The sequence below is a fragment of the Giraffa tippelskirchi genome, chromosome 3 (genome assembly GCF_054371585.1).
Source record: "Giraffa tippelskirchi isolate mGirTip1 chromosome 3, T2T-mGirTip1v1.2.pri, whole genome shotgun sequence".
NCBI lineage: Eukaryota > Metazoa > Chordata > Mammalia > Artiodactyla > Giraffidae > Giraffa > Giraffa tippelskirchi.
The window spans coordinates 181,021,403-181,039,490 of record NC_137277.1 but is presented as its reverse complement, the minus strand read 5'-3'; the positions used below and the strand labels follow the sequence as shown (position 1 = coordinate 181,039,490).

The 18,088-nt window shown below is 42.6% G+C and overlaps 1 protein-coding gene across 24 annotated transcripts in view; it reads left to right on the top strand.

Annotated features, from left to right (window-relative positions):
* The window catches only part of EPB41 (erythrocyte membrane protein band 4.1), a 159,786-nt gene that overhangs the window by 138,420 nt on the left and 3,278 nt on the right, over nt 1-18,088 (top strand). For 18 of the 24 annotated variants that reach the window (XM_081586323.1, XM_081586319.1, XM_081586314.1 and 15 more), the window contains 4 exons: nt 5,272-5,400; nt 13,484-13,585; nt 14,701-14,781; nt 17,592-17,696. In XM_081586323.1, the coding sequence (XP_081442449.1) occupies nt 5,272-5,400; nt 13,484-13,585; nt 14,701-14,781; nt 17,592-17,690 (411 nt within the window). In that variant the 3' untranslated portion in view covers nt 17,691-17,696. Of the gene's footprint in view, nt 1-3,686; nt 4,137-5,271; nt 5,401-13,483; nt 13,586-14,700; nt 14,782-17,591; nt 17,697-18,088 lie in introns of all 24 variants that reach the window. The other 6 variants (XM_081586308.1, XM_081586306.1, XM_081586309.1 and 3 more) reach the window with 2 other exon arrangements.

Here is an 18,088-nt window from a genome sequence, read left to right as displayed (position 1 = left end):
TCTGCAAAATCTTATGTAATCAAATGGCCCATGCTGATGGTCATAGCCAAAGGCACAGCACTGTCAGTTAAAATTCTTTGCTCATGTTAGATGCCAAATTGTGGGTGTCTTATGTCATAAGGATTTTATATCTTCTCTTTGCCCCAATCTCTTCTTCTGGCTTTCCAGCCATCTGCTTATGTTTCAAAGTATGGTGTCAGCCACTAAAATCAGACTCTGCTAAGAGGACTTTGGGCAATTTTTGTGCTTTCCAAAAGAAAAGTCAGGTTTATTGTATATTCTTTTGAATGTAATAGGACGTGTCCTTTGGGCCCACTAGAAATACTTTCCATTGCCATGGGAAGAAATGGGCTTTAGAATCAGACACTAACCTTAGGTTAAACTCTAGTTCCATTAGTTCCTAGCTTCACCTGCTTACCCTCTCCATTTCTTCATCTGTAAAATAGAAATAGTGACTACCTTGGAGTGAGGTTGTGAGAAATGAAAAGAGAAAACATGTTAGAGTAACTGTCACATGGTGGGCACGCAGTAATGTTAGTTTCCCTCTTATTTTACTGACGTGGAACATTGAATGCTGGTCTGGTCAAGTGGGCCACTTTTTAGTTCTCTCTAAATGAGCCTTTTCAGTTTTTGAATAGCTCAAGGCAAAACAGATCTCAGGACTCCTGAATTTATCTAGTATAATTTCAGCAAGTTTTTACTGAACATCTATTATGTGCCAAAAACTGTGCAAGAGAGATATAGAGCTAAGAAGTATAGAAGTCCTTATCTCCCATGGAGCTCAGTCTAATGGAAAAGACAGATGACTAAACCCATAATGACAGGGTACAATGGGAATGAAAGAGTCATGATATCTAAACATACTTTAGGCAGCCAGGAGAAAACTTCCAGAAGAACTAACATGAGTTGAGTATAGACTTTCAGGCAGAAGGAACAATACAATATTGATAAAGGCACAGAGGCAAAAAAAGCATGCTGTGTTCTAAGAATGGCAAATTGTCTTGAGTTAGTAGAGAGAAGGGTGTGTGTGGAGGTGTAGCAGGGTGAAGCCCTGGAGAGAGATAAGAGTCATATTTTAAATATTTTCTATGTCTTAGAAAAGGACCTGAACTTTAACCAAAAGTCGGTGAAGAATCACTGAAGGACTTTAAGCTGAAAAATGGAATTTTCAATGTATCATTTTTAGAAATAAACACTTTCACAGCAGAATAAAGGATGTGTTCAGGAAAGGGTTGAGATGAGAAAGAAAGAATGAAGAAAGAAGGGAAAATTTGTTGAGGGCATTATTAGGAAGCAGGGTGAGGCATTATAAGAGCCTGAATGAAGACAGTAAGTGTGGGAATAGAGAAGAGCAGATAAGGGACTTACTAAAGTGGACTGGATGAGTTTAATTTGGGGCATATTGTATCCCATATGCCTGGGAGAGTGTCCAGTAAGTAGTTGGCTGTGTTGTCCCAGAGATCTCGACAGCAGAGCCAACTGGAGCGGCTGGTTCGACGATGTGTGAGAGTGCTCTAAGTGGTAATCCAACCCAGCTGTTACCCGTTTTCCTTTTATTTCCAGTGACTAATATGTATTCGGAGATCAGTAAATATTTGTTGAATTGATATTACTATAGCCACAGCTTTTACCCTTGGTCTCCTCTATTCCTGCTTTGAAAAAAATGATCAATCTATCTAATTTTACTCAGCAGCAGGCAACTTTGGGCCAGGTGGTGCTGGCCTCAGCAATGTTTGATTCACAAATGGCTTCTTGATGACAGACCACTACTTATCACTTGGTCAGACTGGTATAAAATTGGCTCTTCCTTGATTATCTTAGGCTTTTTCCTGGTTATTAATCAACCTTCTCAGTTGTGACAGAATTATTTGGAGAAGCCTCTCCATGTGAGTGGGTTTGGATATGCTAGTCACAGCATTAGAGCTAGCATACAGCAATTTGAGAAAGCCTATCTGTTTATTACCAGCGAGTCTATTTTGGGCAGCTCCATAACAGCTTGTCTGACTCAAAAGAAATGGTGAGATAAGTACCTTAGCAAGTAGTACAGAGTGTTAGTAACATAACAACAAACTCATTCTGGTATCCCCCAGGCCCTAGCCTGTTATTGGTGCTCAGATAATGTTGACTGAATTAAGTGAATCTATATGGTAATTGAGAATTTACAGAGTGCTTTCATATATTATTGTATTTGATCTTCAGAACCCTGTGAGTCAAACCAAGTATTATTCTCATTTTAAATATGAGGAAATTCATATACGTTTAGCATGAATAGTTTATATATCTCTGATACATCCTCAGACAAAGACAGTTTCTCTTGTCATCTTTCCATTCCATTTTTCATGTCCTAAGTAATATTCATGATCAGTCAATGAAAGACCTGCCTAATGTGAGTTCAACTTGTACCACTTTGAGATGCTCTTAAGTTAGACTGTTCTTACAAGTAAAGTTGACCTGGAGTTCTTAAGTGCAATGCATCTTTTCTTCTCTCAACTAGACCACTGGTTTATATTCATCACAGTGTAGACTGGTTTACAACTTAAGGAGCAGCCATGATTTTTTTAAAAAATATAATATATATAGGGTGATTTCAGTACTAAAACATGTAGGCTGGTCCACGCATAAGTCATTTATTCCAGGAACACCTTTTTAGAAGAATGTTTTTCTGTTAATTTCCTATATGGCATGTAATATGGTAAATTGATTTTACCAAAATTTCAGGCCTATGTGGCTTATTTATAGCTCTCTGGCGAGCACATGCCGATTTTCCTAACATTTGGCTTCTGTTAGATTGTTCATTTCTCAAATGGTTCATGTTCTTTTCCTACTAGCGTGAATTCCTACTCTTCTTCCAACCACAGCACTTTTCTTTAAACATTAGGAATAGTTCCCTGTACTGTGATGTTATCTTCTCATCCCCGTTCTCTTGAAAGTTCTTATTTTAGATCTGTTTATCCTTTAATGTGAGGCATTTGGCCCAAGAGAGAACTCTGTGTTTCCGGGGTTTATTTCTCTCAGGAGTTAAAGACATTGTCATTCATCTGTGGAGAAATACTTCTCAACTGCTAAGTCATATTTATTCTGTTTACAAAGCATTGTTTCACTATTTCTGATATCACAGTTAATTCTTTGACCATGATTGGATTGTCTGTGCTGGATGTACTCACCTTCCGTATCTCTGCCAACCAAAGTCTAGATTTCAGCTTCTCCGTCACGGGCCAGCATGATGATACATATGGCTTGGAGATGTATGGAGCATTTTTCAATCTGATCAGACTCATCCAGCTACGTTTTATTGACTCATAAATTGCACTGTGTCCTGTGCATAGTAATGAGTTAGGTATTTAGGAATAGTGCCTCCTCTGAGTATGAAGAGTGTGTTATACAGAGAAGACCATAGTAACACAAAGTGTTTGTTCCTCTGTGAGGCACATCGAAATCATTTCTCAGATGAACCATGTTGTAGAACTATGACCAAACTGAGGTTGGAATTGTTTAAGCTGCTGACATGTTTAATGAACAGCAAGTAATTCTTCCTTTTGACCACCTTCAGGAGCTAAGCTTCCTGGTTTATATTAGTATTAATATTTTTGAGGCCTCTTAGAAATCGTTGTTGATTCTCAAGAGTTCACTGTGTTTCCCACCTACTCCTAATCTTCTTGCTCTTGTGTGTGTTCATTTATTTGTAGAACATAAATGGCATTCGCACCAAGGAGGTGGCTGCCGTGACCACGGGGCCATCTACCAACCCTGACTCTGAATGGGAGGGCCCCAAGCGTTCAGTAATTCCTAGTAAGAGACAAATGACCACTTCACCGGAGTCTCCAAAAAATTTTGACTTTGGCTCCCTCTCCGTAAGCAGCAAGGAGACAGAAGAGAAGGAGCTGGGGGCAGCTGGCTCTCTTGATATTAAGGAAGAGCTGAGAGGTCCCGGTGGGGAGTGTGTAGGAGTGGAGGAGCAGGCCAGTGCCTTACAGGCCTCAGTATCACCAGCTTCCTCCCAGCTGCAACTTGATGAAAAAAAGGCAGAGAGTAGTGAACAACGTGTTACACCAGGAGAGCCACTTGGAAAGCAAAATGGATCGTTTCTTGACTCTCGTGTGGGTAACCAATTCCCCACCCTCATTCGAAGTTTCCAGGTAGTAACTGATTCAATGATGCAGATCTAACGACTCACTTTGGGAGAGGGCCAGAATCTATTCTGCGGAGGAGGTGGTGGTGGCAGTGGTGAGGATAGTTGCCTCTTGGCTCTTTTCAAAAATCACAGAATAAAATTGAAGTTCTTGATTACTACAAAGAAGTGTATTCAGAGTCATTAACACTATCCCCAAAACTCTTTTCCTTGATCGAGAACGGGCTTCATAAAGAGGCAAATTTCTGAGACTTATGTGATGAGGGGCCTTCAGTGTTCTGAGACCCTGCCCCCAAAATTCAAATACTCTTAATTAATTAAAAGGGGTAACTGACTTTTTTAAATGAGGAGTCAGGCCCCAAATAATGGTTTATGTATTGCAGCCACATAGTGCAGCCCACCACTCCCACTGACCCCACTCACGGGAGCTTCCATGATCATAGGCACTAATCTCCAATGCTAAGGTGGATGGCCACTCAACTTTACCACAATCATATGGTAGTTTCAGGGTGATTTATAGTCTTGGGGAAGGTGAGCTGATGGACAGGAAACCTTTGATATTTCGCTTAAGTTCATTCTTCGGAAATTCTGAGATTAATCACCAGGTGGTGGTAGAACTGATTATCTTCTCTCCACTTTTCCCAATACTGTTTTCTTTTCAATAACTCCAAAGTGAATGTCTGACATTGATTTGAAAGAAGTTAATGAATTCCAGGGTAATGTGTTCCAATGCCAGTGCTATGTCATGTACCATTTGTACTAAGGGGAGAAAATGTGGCTGATTTCCTTAATTTTAATGGTACAGTCACAAGGACAAACAGAAGTGATTGCTCTTTGGCAAATAGTTTTATATTCAAGTTCCGAAGGTCCGTCTGAAGTGTTTTATATCACCACTCGTAACTGTCTGATACTGTCGCTTTCCATTAAGCCTGCGAAAGTGAACAGTAGTGCTGCTCTTGAATGTCCTTGGTGACTCGACACCTTGTCAGGGCTACACTGGAATAGTGTCCAAGTCTTGGGCAGAGGTTGAGCTAGCCCTTTGCTTGATCAGAGCAATCACTTTGATCAGATCAATGTCAGAAGATTAGCTAGCCACAGCCTTCAGAGGACTCCGGTAACTCTGTTTCTTTACTGCCTCACAGCCTCCCCTGGTGAAGACTCAGACCGTCACCATCTCAGACACTGCCAATGCTGTGAAAAGTGAAATTCCAACCAAAGACGTCCCTATCGTCCATACCGAGACCAAGACCATCACGTACGAGGCTGCCCAGGTGGGACACGGTTCAATGTTTCAGAACCAGAGACTATACAGTAAACATGATAAACCACCTCTCTTCACAGGGTTTCTCATCACTTGCTGCAAATAATGCTAGGCTTTTCCAGGGCAGTCCTTTTCAGAAGAGATCACTCATCTCAAGATGTCCCCAGATACTTTATTGAAAGCAAAATTATCTTGGATCTGATGGCTTATATCCCCCCAGTTCAGTTAGGGAAGACAGTCCAGTGTGATGGTTGAGAACATGGGCTTTGGGTCAAACAAACCTGAGCTCAGGACCCAGCTTCTCCATATATTAACTTAAACAAGCAGTTGAGCATCTGGGAGCCCCGATGCCCCGCTCCACCCGCCACGTCCCCCGGCACCGTGTTAGTATCTACCTCGTGATTCTGTCGTGAAACTTGCGTAAGACGGTACGTGAACACCACACCTGAAAGTGTAAGTAAATAAAGAAAATGAAGTCGCTCAGTCGTGTCCAACTCTTTGTGACCCCATGGACTGCAGCCTACCAGGCTCCTCCATCCATGGGATTTTCCAGGCAAGAATCCTGGAGTGGATTGCCATTTCCCTCTCCAGGAGATCTTCCCTACCCAGAGATTGAACCCGGGTCTCCCGCATTGTAGGCAGACGCTTTACCATCTGAGCCACCAGGGAAGTCTAAGTAAGTAAGAGCTAAAATAATTATAATCAATTTACTACAATTAAATATAAAATCGTATAAGAATTTAGTGCTTAAAATTTTATTTACTTCCTACTTTTAGTAAAATTTCTCCTTTCTTGTTAATAATTTGAATGAACTTGTCTTGCTTAGGTTGAGTTATTTCCTTTTTCATTCACAGAAGCCAAAAGTGCAAAAAACTTTTCCATCTATAAACTGAACTGTTTATTCGTTACTGCAGCAAGTATTTGTTTGAGCATTTATGTATTAGGCCAAAGCAATGTACAGGGTGGACACAGGCCCTTCTCTCTGGAACTGACATTCTAGTCTGGAGAGACAGGCAATAAAACACAGATGTATACATTTCAGACAGTGATAAGTGCTTTAAAGAAACTAAAATAGGATCAAGAGTCAGACAATATGCGATAACATGAAGAGCTGCTATTTTGGGCCTGGAATAGTCCAGGAAATCCTCTCTGAAAAGGTGACATTTTAGCTGAAGCCTGCATGATGAGAAGGAGGCAGCCGCGTGGAGCTCTGGCTGGCTCGTTTCACACAAATCCTTTCAGTTAATCCTCACATCACCATAAACTGTTGATGACGTCCACCTTTGGGAAGCAGTGTCACTTGCCAATTAAAAGCACATTCTGTGCAATTAGACAAGTGGAACTGGTATCCTAGCTCAACCATGTACTAGCTGGATAACTTGAAACAAATCACTAATCTCTAAGCCTCTGTTTCCTGCCTGTAAAATGGGGATAATGCTGCCTACCACTGCAAGTCTGGGGGGAGGATGAAGTGAAATGATGTCTGGACAGCGCTTGGTGTGTTCATAGACATTCAGTTAGCGTTGCGTGCTTCCCCCTTCCCCCTCTTGTGGTCTAGACTGTGGAATTTGAGTTTGATAAATAATGACTTGCTTCATTGCTTCAGGTTTTCTGGCAGTGGTGATAAAGTTGCCTCTTTTAAGCGATGGTTTTGGAAGATGGTTCCTAAAGCTGTGGGCTGAATCTATTAAAGGAGGGGCTGCCTGGAGACAGGGATACGGCTTCTGGCAGGTTTAGGGGGATGCTTGTGAAGAACTGAAGTGTAGCCTGAGGAAACAAGAAGAAAGAGCTATGTCAGGAGAGACAGAGATGGATGAACAGGACTTGGCAGTGGAGGGGACTGCAGGGGAAGGCAGAGGACGTTCCTTTAAGATTGTGCACACAGTGAGCCAGGAGTGTTTTGAGAAGAAGTACTTGCGTGTGGGAGGGAACTCTTCCAGCCGTCACTCCCCTGGAAACAACCCGTCTGTCAATAGAGAACAGGTTTGTAATTTATAGTACATCCAATTAAGGTAGTTATGTGCAACCATTAAAAAAAGCTTCTGATGGGAATAATCTATGTGATAAATTGGTAAATGAAGAAAACGCAGTACAATGTGGTATAAATAATATGCTGCTTATGTGAGGGAAAAGAGTTGTATGTACAGGTAGGTATACAGAGGCTTATATGTGAATATACTGTCTCTGAGTGGGTGCTCAAAAAAAACAAAAACAAAAACCCACCCCACCACTGGGTGGCCTGGGATGAAGAGGCCTGGGACTTCAGTCTGTGCTCAAGAGTGGGAGTGACACCGACATTTCATCTCCATTTTGAATATTTTATATTTTGTAACATGTGCATATCAAAACAAATTTTAATGGTTCAAGATAAATTACTTAAAAAAACTGTTAGCACCATTCTGCCCACAGAAGCCCATGTATGGTTTGAGTGTAGCCCATACAAAAATTTATTTTAAAATATGCTAGCATGTAAGAGAAATACAGAGCCACCGTGACATATAAGATAAAGCCTGTGGGCCCTGGAGTTAGAGAAACTTGGATCTTCTTTAAAAAAAAAAAAATTTAGTCATTTATTTATTTAGCTGCGCTGGGTCTTCATTTTGGCATGTGAGATCTTTAGCTGTGGCATGCAAACTCTTAGTTGTGGCATGTGGGATCTAGTTTCCTGACCAGGGATGGAACTCAGGCTCCCTGTGTTGGGAGTGCAGTCTTAGCCACTGGACCACCAGGGAAGTCCTCATGAAACCTGGATCTTAATTCCAACACCTGCTAGCTTTGTGACCTTTAGCAAGTCACTTAACCTCTGAGCCTTAGCTTTCTCTTCTGAGAAATACCTTTATAAGGTTATTGAGATAAATATAATATTTTCCTGGTGCATAGTGGCTATTCCAAAATGGTAACTATTATTATATTGTTATGCATCTACCTTTATTTCACTTTAACCCGGCTTAAGACACTTGAACCAGCTACCAGGGGGCGTCCCTAGTAGCTCAGCTGGTAAAGAATCTGCCTACAATGTAGGAGACCCTGGTTTGATTCCTGGGTTGGGAAGATCCCCTGGAGGAGTGATAGGCTACCCTCTGCAGTATTCTTGCCTGGAGAATTCCGTTGCCAGAGGAACCTGGCAGGCACTAGTTCATAGGGTCACAAAGAGTCGGACACAGCTGAGTGAATTTCACTTGCATACATCTACCTTTATTTCACTTTAACCAGGCTTAAGACAAATTTGTAATTTGTCTTACTTCTTATTGACTAGACAGTGGATTATGGTGGGGAAAAGTGTTGACTTTGAAATTATATTTACTGGATTTGAACCTGTTCCGTCACTTACTAGTGTCCAGTCAAGTTACTAAATCACTTTGTGCCTCAGTTTCCTCATTTGTAAAATGGAGCTAATAATAGTTCTACCTCACAGGGTTGTTGCAAGGAAAGAATAAGTTAATGTGCATTTCAGATTAAGTTGCCACTACCATGGAAACAACCTAAAGTGCCCCTCAATAGGGAACGGGTTAAATAAATTATATATAGTACAAACAATTAAGGTAATTCTTTACAGTTATTTTTTAAAGCTTCTAATGGGAATATCTACATGATAAATTGGTAAATGAAAAAGCACAGTGCAGTATGGTATAAGTAATATGTAGAAAAAAGTGACTGGCACATAATAAGCACCAGATAATTATTTGCTATTGTTACTATTTATTGACTATAATTATTTCTGCTTCTGTTTTTATTATCTTGCCAGACAAGTAAACCTGGGAACCTTTTTTCAATCGGTCCATAATTCCTACACTTTGGGGCATGGTGAGAGGAGGTGGGGAGCCAGAATGGGGTTTTTTACTTTTTGCATGTATATGTATGTATGTGTACTTGAGGTAATATTTACATACAGGGATATGCACAGGTGATAAGAGTTCGGTTTGACTGGTTTTGATGAATGTGTCTATCTGTGTAACCAAGACATTTTGGGGACACAGAACATTTCCATGACCCCTGAAAACTTCTTCATAGCCGTTTCCAATCTTTGCCTATTCTTGAACTTCATATAAGTGGAAGTATACAGTCATACTGTTTTCTGTCTGAACATGTTTTTCAGAGTTATCCATGTTATATGACTCCATAGTTCACTGTTTTGTATCATTGAGTAGTATTCCATTGTACAAATATACCACGATTTGTTTATCCTTTCATTTCTTGATGGACAGTTGAGTTGACTCCAGTTTGGGGGAAATATAAATAAAGCTGCTTTAAACATTCACGTGCAAGTCTTTCTGTGGACACGTGTTTTCACTTATCTTGGGTAAACACCTAAGACTGGAACTGCTGTGTCACAGGATACGGGAATGGTTAACTTTATAAGCAACTGTGAAAGCCACAGTACCCTTTTTAGGAAACACTGGTAAAAAAAGAGGCCCCATGTGGAAAGAGTGTAAGTCAGAAATCATAACAGTGTCTCCTCCCTCTTCTCCCTTCTCAAGACAGAAAAGGAGGAATAAGGGGGTGGGTGAAGGTAGAGGATAATAGAGTCTCAGGTTTAGTAGAGGAGGAGTTCTTCAAGAAGATTTAGCCCTCTTGGCACACAAATTCTTTTTTTTAATTAAAAATATTATTGACCTATGGCTGATTCATGTTGATGTTTGGCAGAAACCAACACAATTCTGTAAAGCAAGTAGCCTTCAATTAAAAAATAAGTTAATTGAAATAAATAAACTTAAAATTAAATAAAAAAATATTGAAATATAGTTGATTTACAGTGTTGTGTTTCAGGTATACAGCAAAGTGATTCAGTTATATATATATATGTATATATATGTGTGTGTGTGTATATATATATATATATATATATATATACACATACATTCTTTAGATTCTTTTCTATTTTTGGTTATTATAAAATATTGAATATAGTTCATTGTTGGTTATAGATAACAGTAAGTCCTTGTTGGTTATCTATTTTATATATAATAGTTTGTATTTTAATCCCAGACTCCTAATATATCCCTCCCTACTACACACCCTTTCCTCTTTGGTAATCATAAGCTTGCTTTTGCTGTGTCTGTTATTTTTTTCTCTTTTGTAAATAAGTTCATTTGTATCATTTTTTTTTTTTAGATTCCACATATAAGTGATATCATATGATATTTGTCTTTTTCTGACTTCACTTAGTATGATAATCTCTAGGTTCATCCATGTTGCTGCAAATGGCAAAGTTATTTCATTCTTTTTTATGGTTGAGTAATAGTCCATTGTGTGTATATTGGGACACAAATTCTTAACAACTTACAACGTACTTTTATTTTTCAAATCTCTTTTGATCTTCACAGCTACAGTGGAAGCAGAGCACAAGATTGCCTGTTGTAAAAGTGAGAAAAACTAAAACTTAGAAAAGTCAGAATGACTTGCCAAGATCCCATAGCCAGCCACTGTCTGAGCTGGGACCTGAACCCCAATCTTCAGACAAGAAGTCTTTGCCCTCAGTCCTAGTTCAAACATTTATTAGCATAGAACCTTGACAGTTTATTTAACTTATCTGGACCTCAGTTGTCTTAAGTTTCTATATAGTTAAGTTATAGAAAGTTAACTTTCTATATAGTGTAATAATAGATCCTACTTCAGATATTGATAGATGTGATTGAGGTAACAGTTCCTCCATTATATGCTTGGCATATAGTGTGAGTGCAATAAATATTAGTTGAGTCTGAATCTAAGGTAGATCAGTGGGTCTGGGCTGAAGAAAGTGTTAGTGAACTAGTCAATAATATGCCTGGTATGAGGGTGGCTGGCATGAGTGAAAGACTTGGATGACACAATCAAGTTCCCTCTGTTTTGTCCAGATTCCTACCTGGAAGGGAACCCAACCAGGGACTCTTCCCTAATTCTCTTCTCCTCCTCCTGCCCTCCCCCTAATGCCTCAAATTTTTGGCTCAATTAAATGTGATCCTTACTCAAAAGGGTTGGAGGCCTCTGCTTATAATACAAATGACTTCTGTAAAGAGGTAGAGAAAGAGAGTAACCAACACATTGCTTGCTGCAGGATACTTTATGGAAACAATGGCAGTTCTCTAAATCCCCCTCTGAGTCTATGTCTGATACCAGTGTCGGGTAGTTTACGTCATGCCTGTCTGAAAAGCGTGTAGCTGTAGGTAGCCTCCATCCTCCTCCCCTCGTTTCTTTCCATCTTGGTCAGGGATTGTCAGCAGCTCTGAGTCTGCTAATGGCCTAAATGGTTGCTGATAACTGTTCATCAGGCCGAGCTTGGCTCCTGCCAAACATTTCTCTTGTTGAAAGTGAAAGAGGAAAGTGAAAAAGTTGGCTTAAAGCTCAACATTCAGAAAACTAAGATCATGGCATCCGGTCCCATCACTTCATGGCAGATAGATGGCGAAACAGTGGCTGACTTTATTTTTCTGGGCTCCAAAATCACTGCAGATGGTGACTGCAGCCATGAAATTAAAACACGCTTACTCCTTGGAAGGAAAGTTATGACCAACCTAGACAGCAAATTAAAAAGCAGAAACATTACTTTGCCAACAAAGGTCCGTCTAGTCAAGGCTGTGGTTTTTCCAGTGGTCATGTATGGATGTGAGAGCTGGACTATAAAGAAAGCTGAGCGCTGAAGAATTGATGCTTTTGAACTGTGGTGTTGGAGAAGACTCTTGAGAGTCCCTTGGACTGCCAGGAGATCCAACCAGTCCATCCTAAAGGAGATCAGTCCTGGGTGTTCATTGGAAGGACTGATGTTGAAGCTGAAACTCCAATACTTTGGCCACCTGATGCGAAGAGCTGACTCATTGGAAAAGACCTTGATGCTGGGAAAGATTGAGGGCAGGAGGAGAAGGGGTCGGCAGAGGATGAGATGGCTGGATGGCATCATCGACTTGATGGACATGGGTTTGGGTGGACTTAGGGAGTTAGTGATGGACAGGGAGGCCTGGCGTGCTGCGGTTCATGGGGTTGCAAAGAGTCGGACATGACTGAGCGACTGAACTGAACTGAAACATTTCTCTTCTTTTTTGGTGATGTCGTTTCTCAGCCTGATCATAATATATTTTGGTCATAGTAGAGTGAGCTCCAGAGAAACAAGAAGTAGCCCCAGCCCTTGTTTTCTTTGGAGGTTAGTTGTGTAGCCCAGCATTTTAAATGAGGAGGACCCATTTCAATGATAGTTTTGGTCTCAATAATTGTCTTTGAGATATTCCATGTATTTCCCCGTACTTAGCCTTGAAAACATACCTCATGTGCTCCAGTCTTCTGTATTGATCTTCAAAGAAGATAGCCTGAGATTCCTTATACCCCAGCAGGGACCTTTCTTGGTTCTTCCTGGAAAGTTCTGGCATATGACTCAGAATCTAGCCTTGCTTTAGTAACCAAGAGTTTATACCTTTCCTTCTTGCCTTGGGTGGTGTGTAAAGAGCTCTAGATTAGAAGAGATTGGTTTTGAGTCCTTGGGCAAACCATTCAGTATCTCTGAGCCTGAGTCTTACCTCTAGTGGTAAAAAAAACCCGCCTGCCAGTGCAGGAGATGTAAGAGATGCGGATTCCATCCCTGGGTCAGGAAGATCCCCTAGAAGAGGGGATGGTAACCCACTCCAAATCTTGCCTAGAGAATCCCAGGGACAGAGGAGCCTGGAGGGCTACAGTCCATAGGGTTCCAAAGAGTTGGACGCAACTGAAGCACACACACACGTCTTACCTGGGAGTGCTAGTAAGTTTCTGCCTTTTCTGTTCATATTCATAGGGCTCGTGTAAGCATCAAAAAAAGATAAGGTTTTCAAAGTCACTTGTGAGCTATCACATGCTCTATACATGTGCATAGTTATTGTCACTGCTTTTGAATCTGTGGTTACACGCCCTCCTCCATTCTCTGATACATTCCTATCCCTGACGCAATGCTGAGGAAACTGGACTCGTCCAGCTTTTTTGGAAGGAGCTTTGTTCTCAGGAGATTATTTTTATTTATTAAGCAAGAGATCACTGGAAAGGAATTGGGGGTTTGCTTTAGGATGTACAGCTGCAGAGCAAAGCTGCATCTCCAGCCTCTGTCCCCGAGGCTTCCTGAGAGGCATGCTGATGCGCTGTGTCTCCTTCTGCAGACGGACGACAACAACGGCGACTTGGACCCAGGAGTTTTGCTGACAGCTCAGACCATCACATCCGAGACCACCAGCAGCACCACCACAACTCAGATTACAAAGGTAACAGACAGCTAGAAATTCCTTATGAAATCCAGTGGCATGCCAGGCTTGCTGCCTCTCTGCAAGAACCCCAGTCCATAAACAAGGATTTTCAGCTTTATCCTTACTGAGGCAAGTTATTCCCCATGTTCAGGTGGAAAGGCCCTGCTGCTTTCCCCAGTAATAAACCCAGGGAGATCCTGAGCATCCCTACCTCCTTAGTGGTCTCATAGAGTCACATGTTTTTCTCTTTATACATTACTCTGTCTCCCTGGTCAGTGGGTCCTCTGTCTGACTGGGGAGGTCAGTTTAAAGGCAAGTTTTGTTGGGATTATTAAGCAACCATATTTTCCAAGCCAAAAATCAGAACTTGGGGTCTCACAAAGAGGGTCTCACAAAGAATTTTTACGTCATGTCGAGGATCGAGGCCATGGGAACTATAGTTTAGATGCTGAAATATTGGAATCATTAGAATATTGCTTATGGAGGCAAGAGGGACAAAGTATCTAAAATTGGAACTACTTCCGGAAAATCAGAGATAATCCATGTTTGCAGTGGCACTAGAAGAAAAAGCATTTTCTTGTAAGTAAGAAATCTAGATTCCTGACCAAACTCCTTCAACAACACACAGATGACTGGAAGCCAGTTACTTCGTATATCTAGACCTTGGTTTCCTCATATGTTAAGTAGGGGGCATTATTTGAGGATCTTTTGACATTAGTCATAGGAAACTGTTTTAGAACAAAGAGCTTAGTTTGAAGCTGCATGACATTTTTGTTTATAGTCTTCTGATTTTTTCCTCTTGAAAATAATCAAAATATACAGTAAAAGAGCAAAAAGAAACACCTGTTTTGTTTACTCAGAGAATTATGTTTAGCTTATTAAAATTTTTAGCAATACAGAGGAACAGAGGTGTGCTCATTTTAGCAGATCCAGTCCAAATTGTGAACAAATGTGTGAGAAAGCTATTCTATGCAGTACCCCACAGCAGATTAAAATTTGGAGTATAGTTTTCAGACTGATTTCCTCCTGTTGTTTGTTTTGCTGTTTGGATTTTCTTTTCTTCTTCCTTCCTTCCTCTCTGCCTTCCTTTCTTTATTTCTTCCTTACATGATAACTTTTCTCTTTGGTTTCAGACTGTAAAGGGTGGGATTTCAGAGACCCGGATTGAAAAGAGAATTGTGATCACAGGAGATGCGGATATTGACCACGATCAGGTGAGGATGCCAAGGAGATTCTGAATGTGGGAAGGTTTCCCAATGGGTTGACCGATGGATACCCGAGTTGGCTTGCACAAGACAACAGCTTTATCTCCAAAGAGCCCCCTCAGCTTCTCCAGCCCTCAGTTGAGAAGGAGGACAAAGGGAGTCAGATCACGAGACCTATGGGGGGGGGGCTGCAGATTGAGGAAGCAGCGGGGTGGAATAAAAGGAACATGGGCTCTAGACTCAAAAAGACTTGAGCTCGGATCCTAGTTCTTACCAGATTTTAGCTCTAACTCCCTCAGCCTCTGTTTCCTCATCTATAAGCTAGATCTTCCTTCAAGGATGTTGTGAGAAATCAAGTGAGATACAGATGTACATCGTGTGGCACACGGTGGACTCCAAGCAAATGGGGAAACTGCCGCTGTTCAGGGGGGATCGTGTAACCTGTGCTGGAGGCAGTAGAGGCGATCAGACCAGCCTGTGGTCTCTGCACTGGGAGGAGCCAGCCAGCGGGGACTCAGTGTGAGAGGCTGGGAGTCAGGAGACTTGGAACCTGCTTTCTTCCCAGATCTATCACGAACTTGCTGTGTGACCTTGGGCAAATCACTTTACCTCTGATTTTTTTTTTTTGTTTCATCTCCTCTAAAAGAGAGTAGGTTGATCTAGATCATTTCTGGGCCCTTGTGAGTGCTAAAATTCTATGCTTTTATGTTAATTAGGTGCTAATTGTGTGCTTGAAGCAATTAGCAAATAATAAGGTCAGGATTAATGTTCCCAATTCTCTGGCAGCTGAGGTTGGAACAGTAAAGCTGCAGAGAAGAGGGGGTGGAAGAGACTGCATGCAAATGCTTCTGGAATCATTGACAGGAGTGCTGGAGCCATAGTTCTGTGGCCTGTGTGCTGATATGCTAAGTGCCTTAAAAAAAAAAAAACAAACTGAGCTGCAGTGCTGGCCGTTCCCTTGGTAGCAGGGTTGAGACTTACAGCTAAGAGCACTGGGCTGAGGGTCCCAGCAGCGAGGCTGCAGAAGCCCAGGTGGGAGCCCCGGCAGCCTGTTTGCGCCAGCTCAGGGGACCGCGCTGCGTTACCAGCCTGTACCCACCTACACGGCCTGATGTGATCTGAGCCCCTGCCACGTGCTCAGTCTGTGCTAGACGGCCTGGGAAGGAGCTTTGGCTTTGCCGTGAGACAGACTCGGGTTGAATCCTGACTCTGCAACTTACTGGTTATATGTCCTTGAACGAGTTATTTGACTTCTCTTCTGTAGTTTTGCCATCTGTAAAATAAAAATAATCATAGGATTCTTTCAGGTTATTGTGACAAAGGGCCATGCACACCTTGATAGCTCAGAGAGGTGCTCGCTCGTCCTCCAGTCCCTGAGATATGGGGACACGTGGAAGGAATAAGACATGGTGGGCTCTGGATGGGGAGGGGGCTCTTAAAGAAGGTGCAGGCTGTCAGAGAGCAGGTGTAGGCCAGAGTAACCAGAGAGAGGGCTCGGGTGGGGCCTTGGTTGAGCAAACAGGATGAGGGGGATGAGCAGGGCTCTGCAGGGGCAGCAGTTCCAGGAATGGCTTTCATGGAGTCAGGAAACCAAAAGAGGGATTTCCCTTCTTCCCATCCCTCCTAGAGGTAGTCTTAAGAGCCAGAGTCAACAATCAGCCAGTCAAATCTAGCTCGAGCCCTTTTTGATTGCAGGGTAGGGAGCACAGGCCGTCGCTGAGAATCCCATGCTGCCATCCCCCAAAGGCTGTGTTGGACTCTTCCGCCTTAGGGTGCTCTGAGCTTGAGGCTCAGAGACTTGCAGCCCAAGGGGGTAGCAGTGTCATTGTGCATGCACGCGTGCTCAAGTGCTTCAGAACGTGTCTGACTCTTTGCGACCCTATGGACTGTAGCCCAAGCTCCTCTGTCCATGGGATTCTCCAGGCAAGAATACTGGAGTGGGTTGCCATGCCCTCCTCCAGGAGGATCCTCCAGGGGATCTTCCTGACTTAGGGACTGAACCTGGGTCTCTTGTGTCTTCTGCATTGCGGGTGGATTCTTTACCACTGAGCCTCCAGGGAAGCCCAGTGATATCATTACTCTTCTTTAACTTTTCATCTGCTCCTTTTCGCTTTCCTAAAATGATCAAAACTCCTCCAGATACTAAAATAGGGTCGTCATGCCCTTCCACCTCCCGCTGAAACTGAAAAACATTCTGGTAAAGGGGAAAGTCTGATAGACTTAAGTGAAAATCCTCGTTTTATTACTTACTAGCTCTGAAACATTAAGCATTTTAACCATTGAACCTTGGTTTCCTCATCTATAAAATGGAATTAAGGATACTTCCTTGATTCACTGAGTTGTTGTGAAGATCAGGAAATAATAATAAGTAATGGCATGTCACACACCCTCCCACTCTTCCTTCCTTTCTTTTCTCTACTTCAGCCAAAGACATCTCTTCCTTCTTGCAGCTTGCTTCATCATCTTCCTCTCCTGTCCTGAGCTTCCCGGTTACCCTGCACTGAGCACAGATTTTGCTTTGTTCTTCAGACGCCCTGTTTTGAGTGAATCCTCCCAGATCCACCCAGGCTGTCACCTCTGAAGTCCTCCCTGACTTCCTGAAGACAGCTCTTAGCTTTCCCTGTGTCTGTGTTTTAGTCCAGCCCCCTCCCTCAACGGGATGGGTTCAGCCATCATCAGTGTGGCTCAGCCTACACTCGGCCCTGGTTCTGCAGACAGGAGGGTTGAACTTGCCAGAGAAGTGGTGTCCCAGGACCCTTTCCTTCCCCACCAGCCAGGCTGCTTTCTATCTGATGGGCGTCGTTTGCTGTCTTCCTCAGGTCCTGGTACAGGCCATCAAGGAGGCAAAGGAGCAGCACCCAGACATGTCAGTGACCAAGGTGGTCGTCCATCAGGAAACCGAAATCTCTGAGGAGTGAGCTCAGGTAGGGGCTGTTCTTGTGGGGCGGACCTATCCCTCCAGAGGGGTCTGCACCGGCATTTGACCACCTGAAGGCGGAGGAAGGCTGAGGAAGGCTGAGGAGGAGGGTGTGGGAGGTTATTAAGTTTCTGGCGCCCAACTAAAGCAGCTAGGCGTCCTCCTGCCCTCAGCAGTGCCGTCAGCGATGGGTTGGAAGAGATTCCCCACACGTGGATGTAAACCCACCCACCTCTCGCATCTTCCCTCAGCCTCCTGCTTCCCCACCTCCCTTTCTCCCTGCTGCTGTGTTCTCTGCTGTCACAGGTCTCTCTGAGTCTAGACCCGGGAGGCCAGAGGAAGAGAACAAAACCAAGAAAAGCAGGACTAGTTGTCCAGAAATGAGGCGTTTTGGGGGGT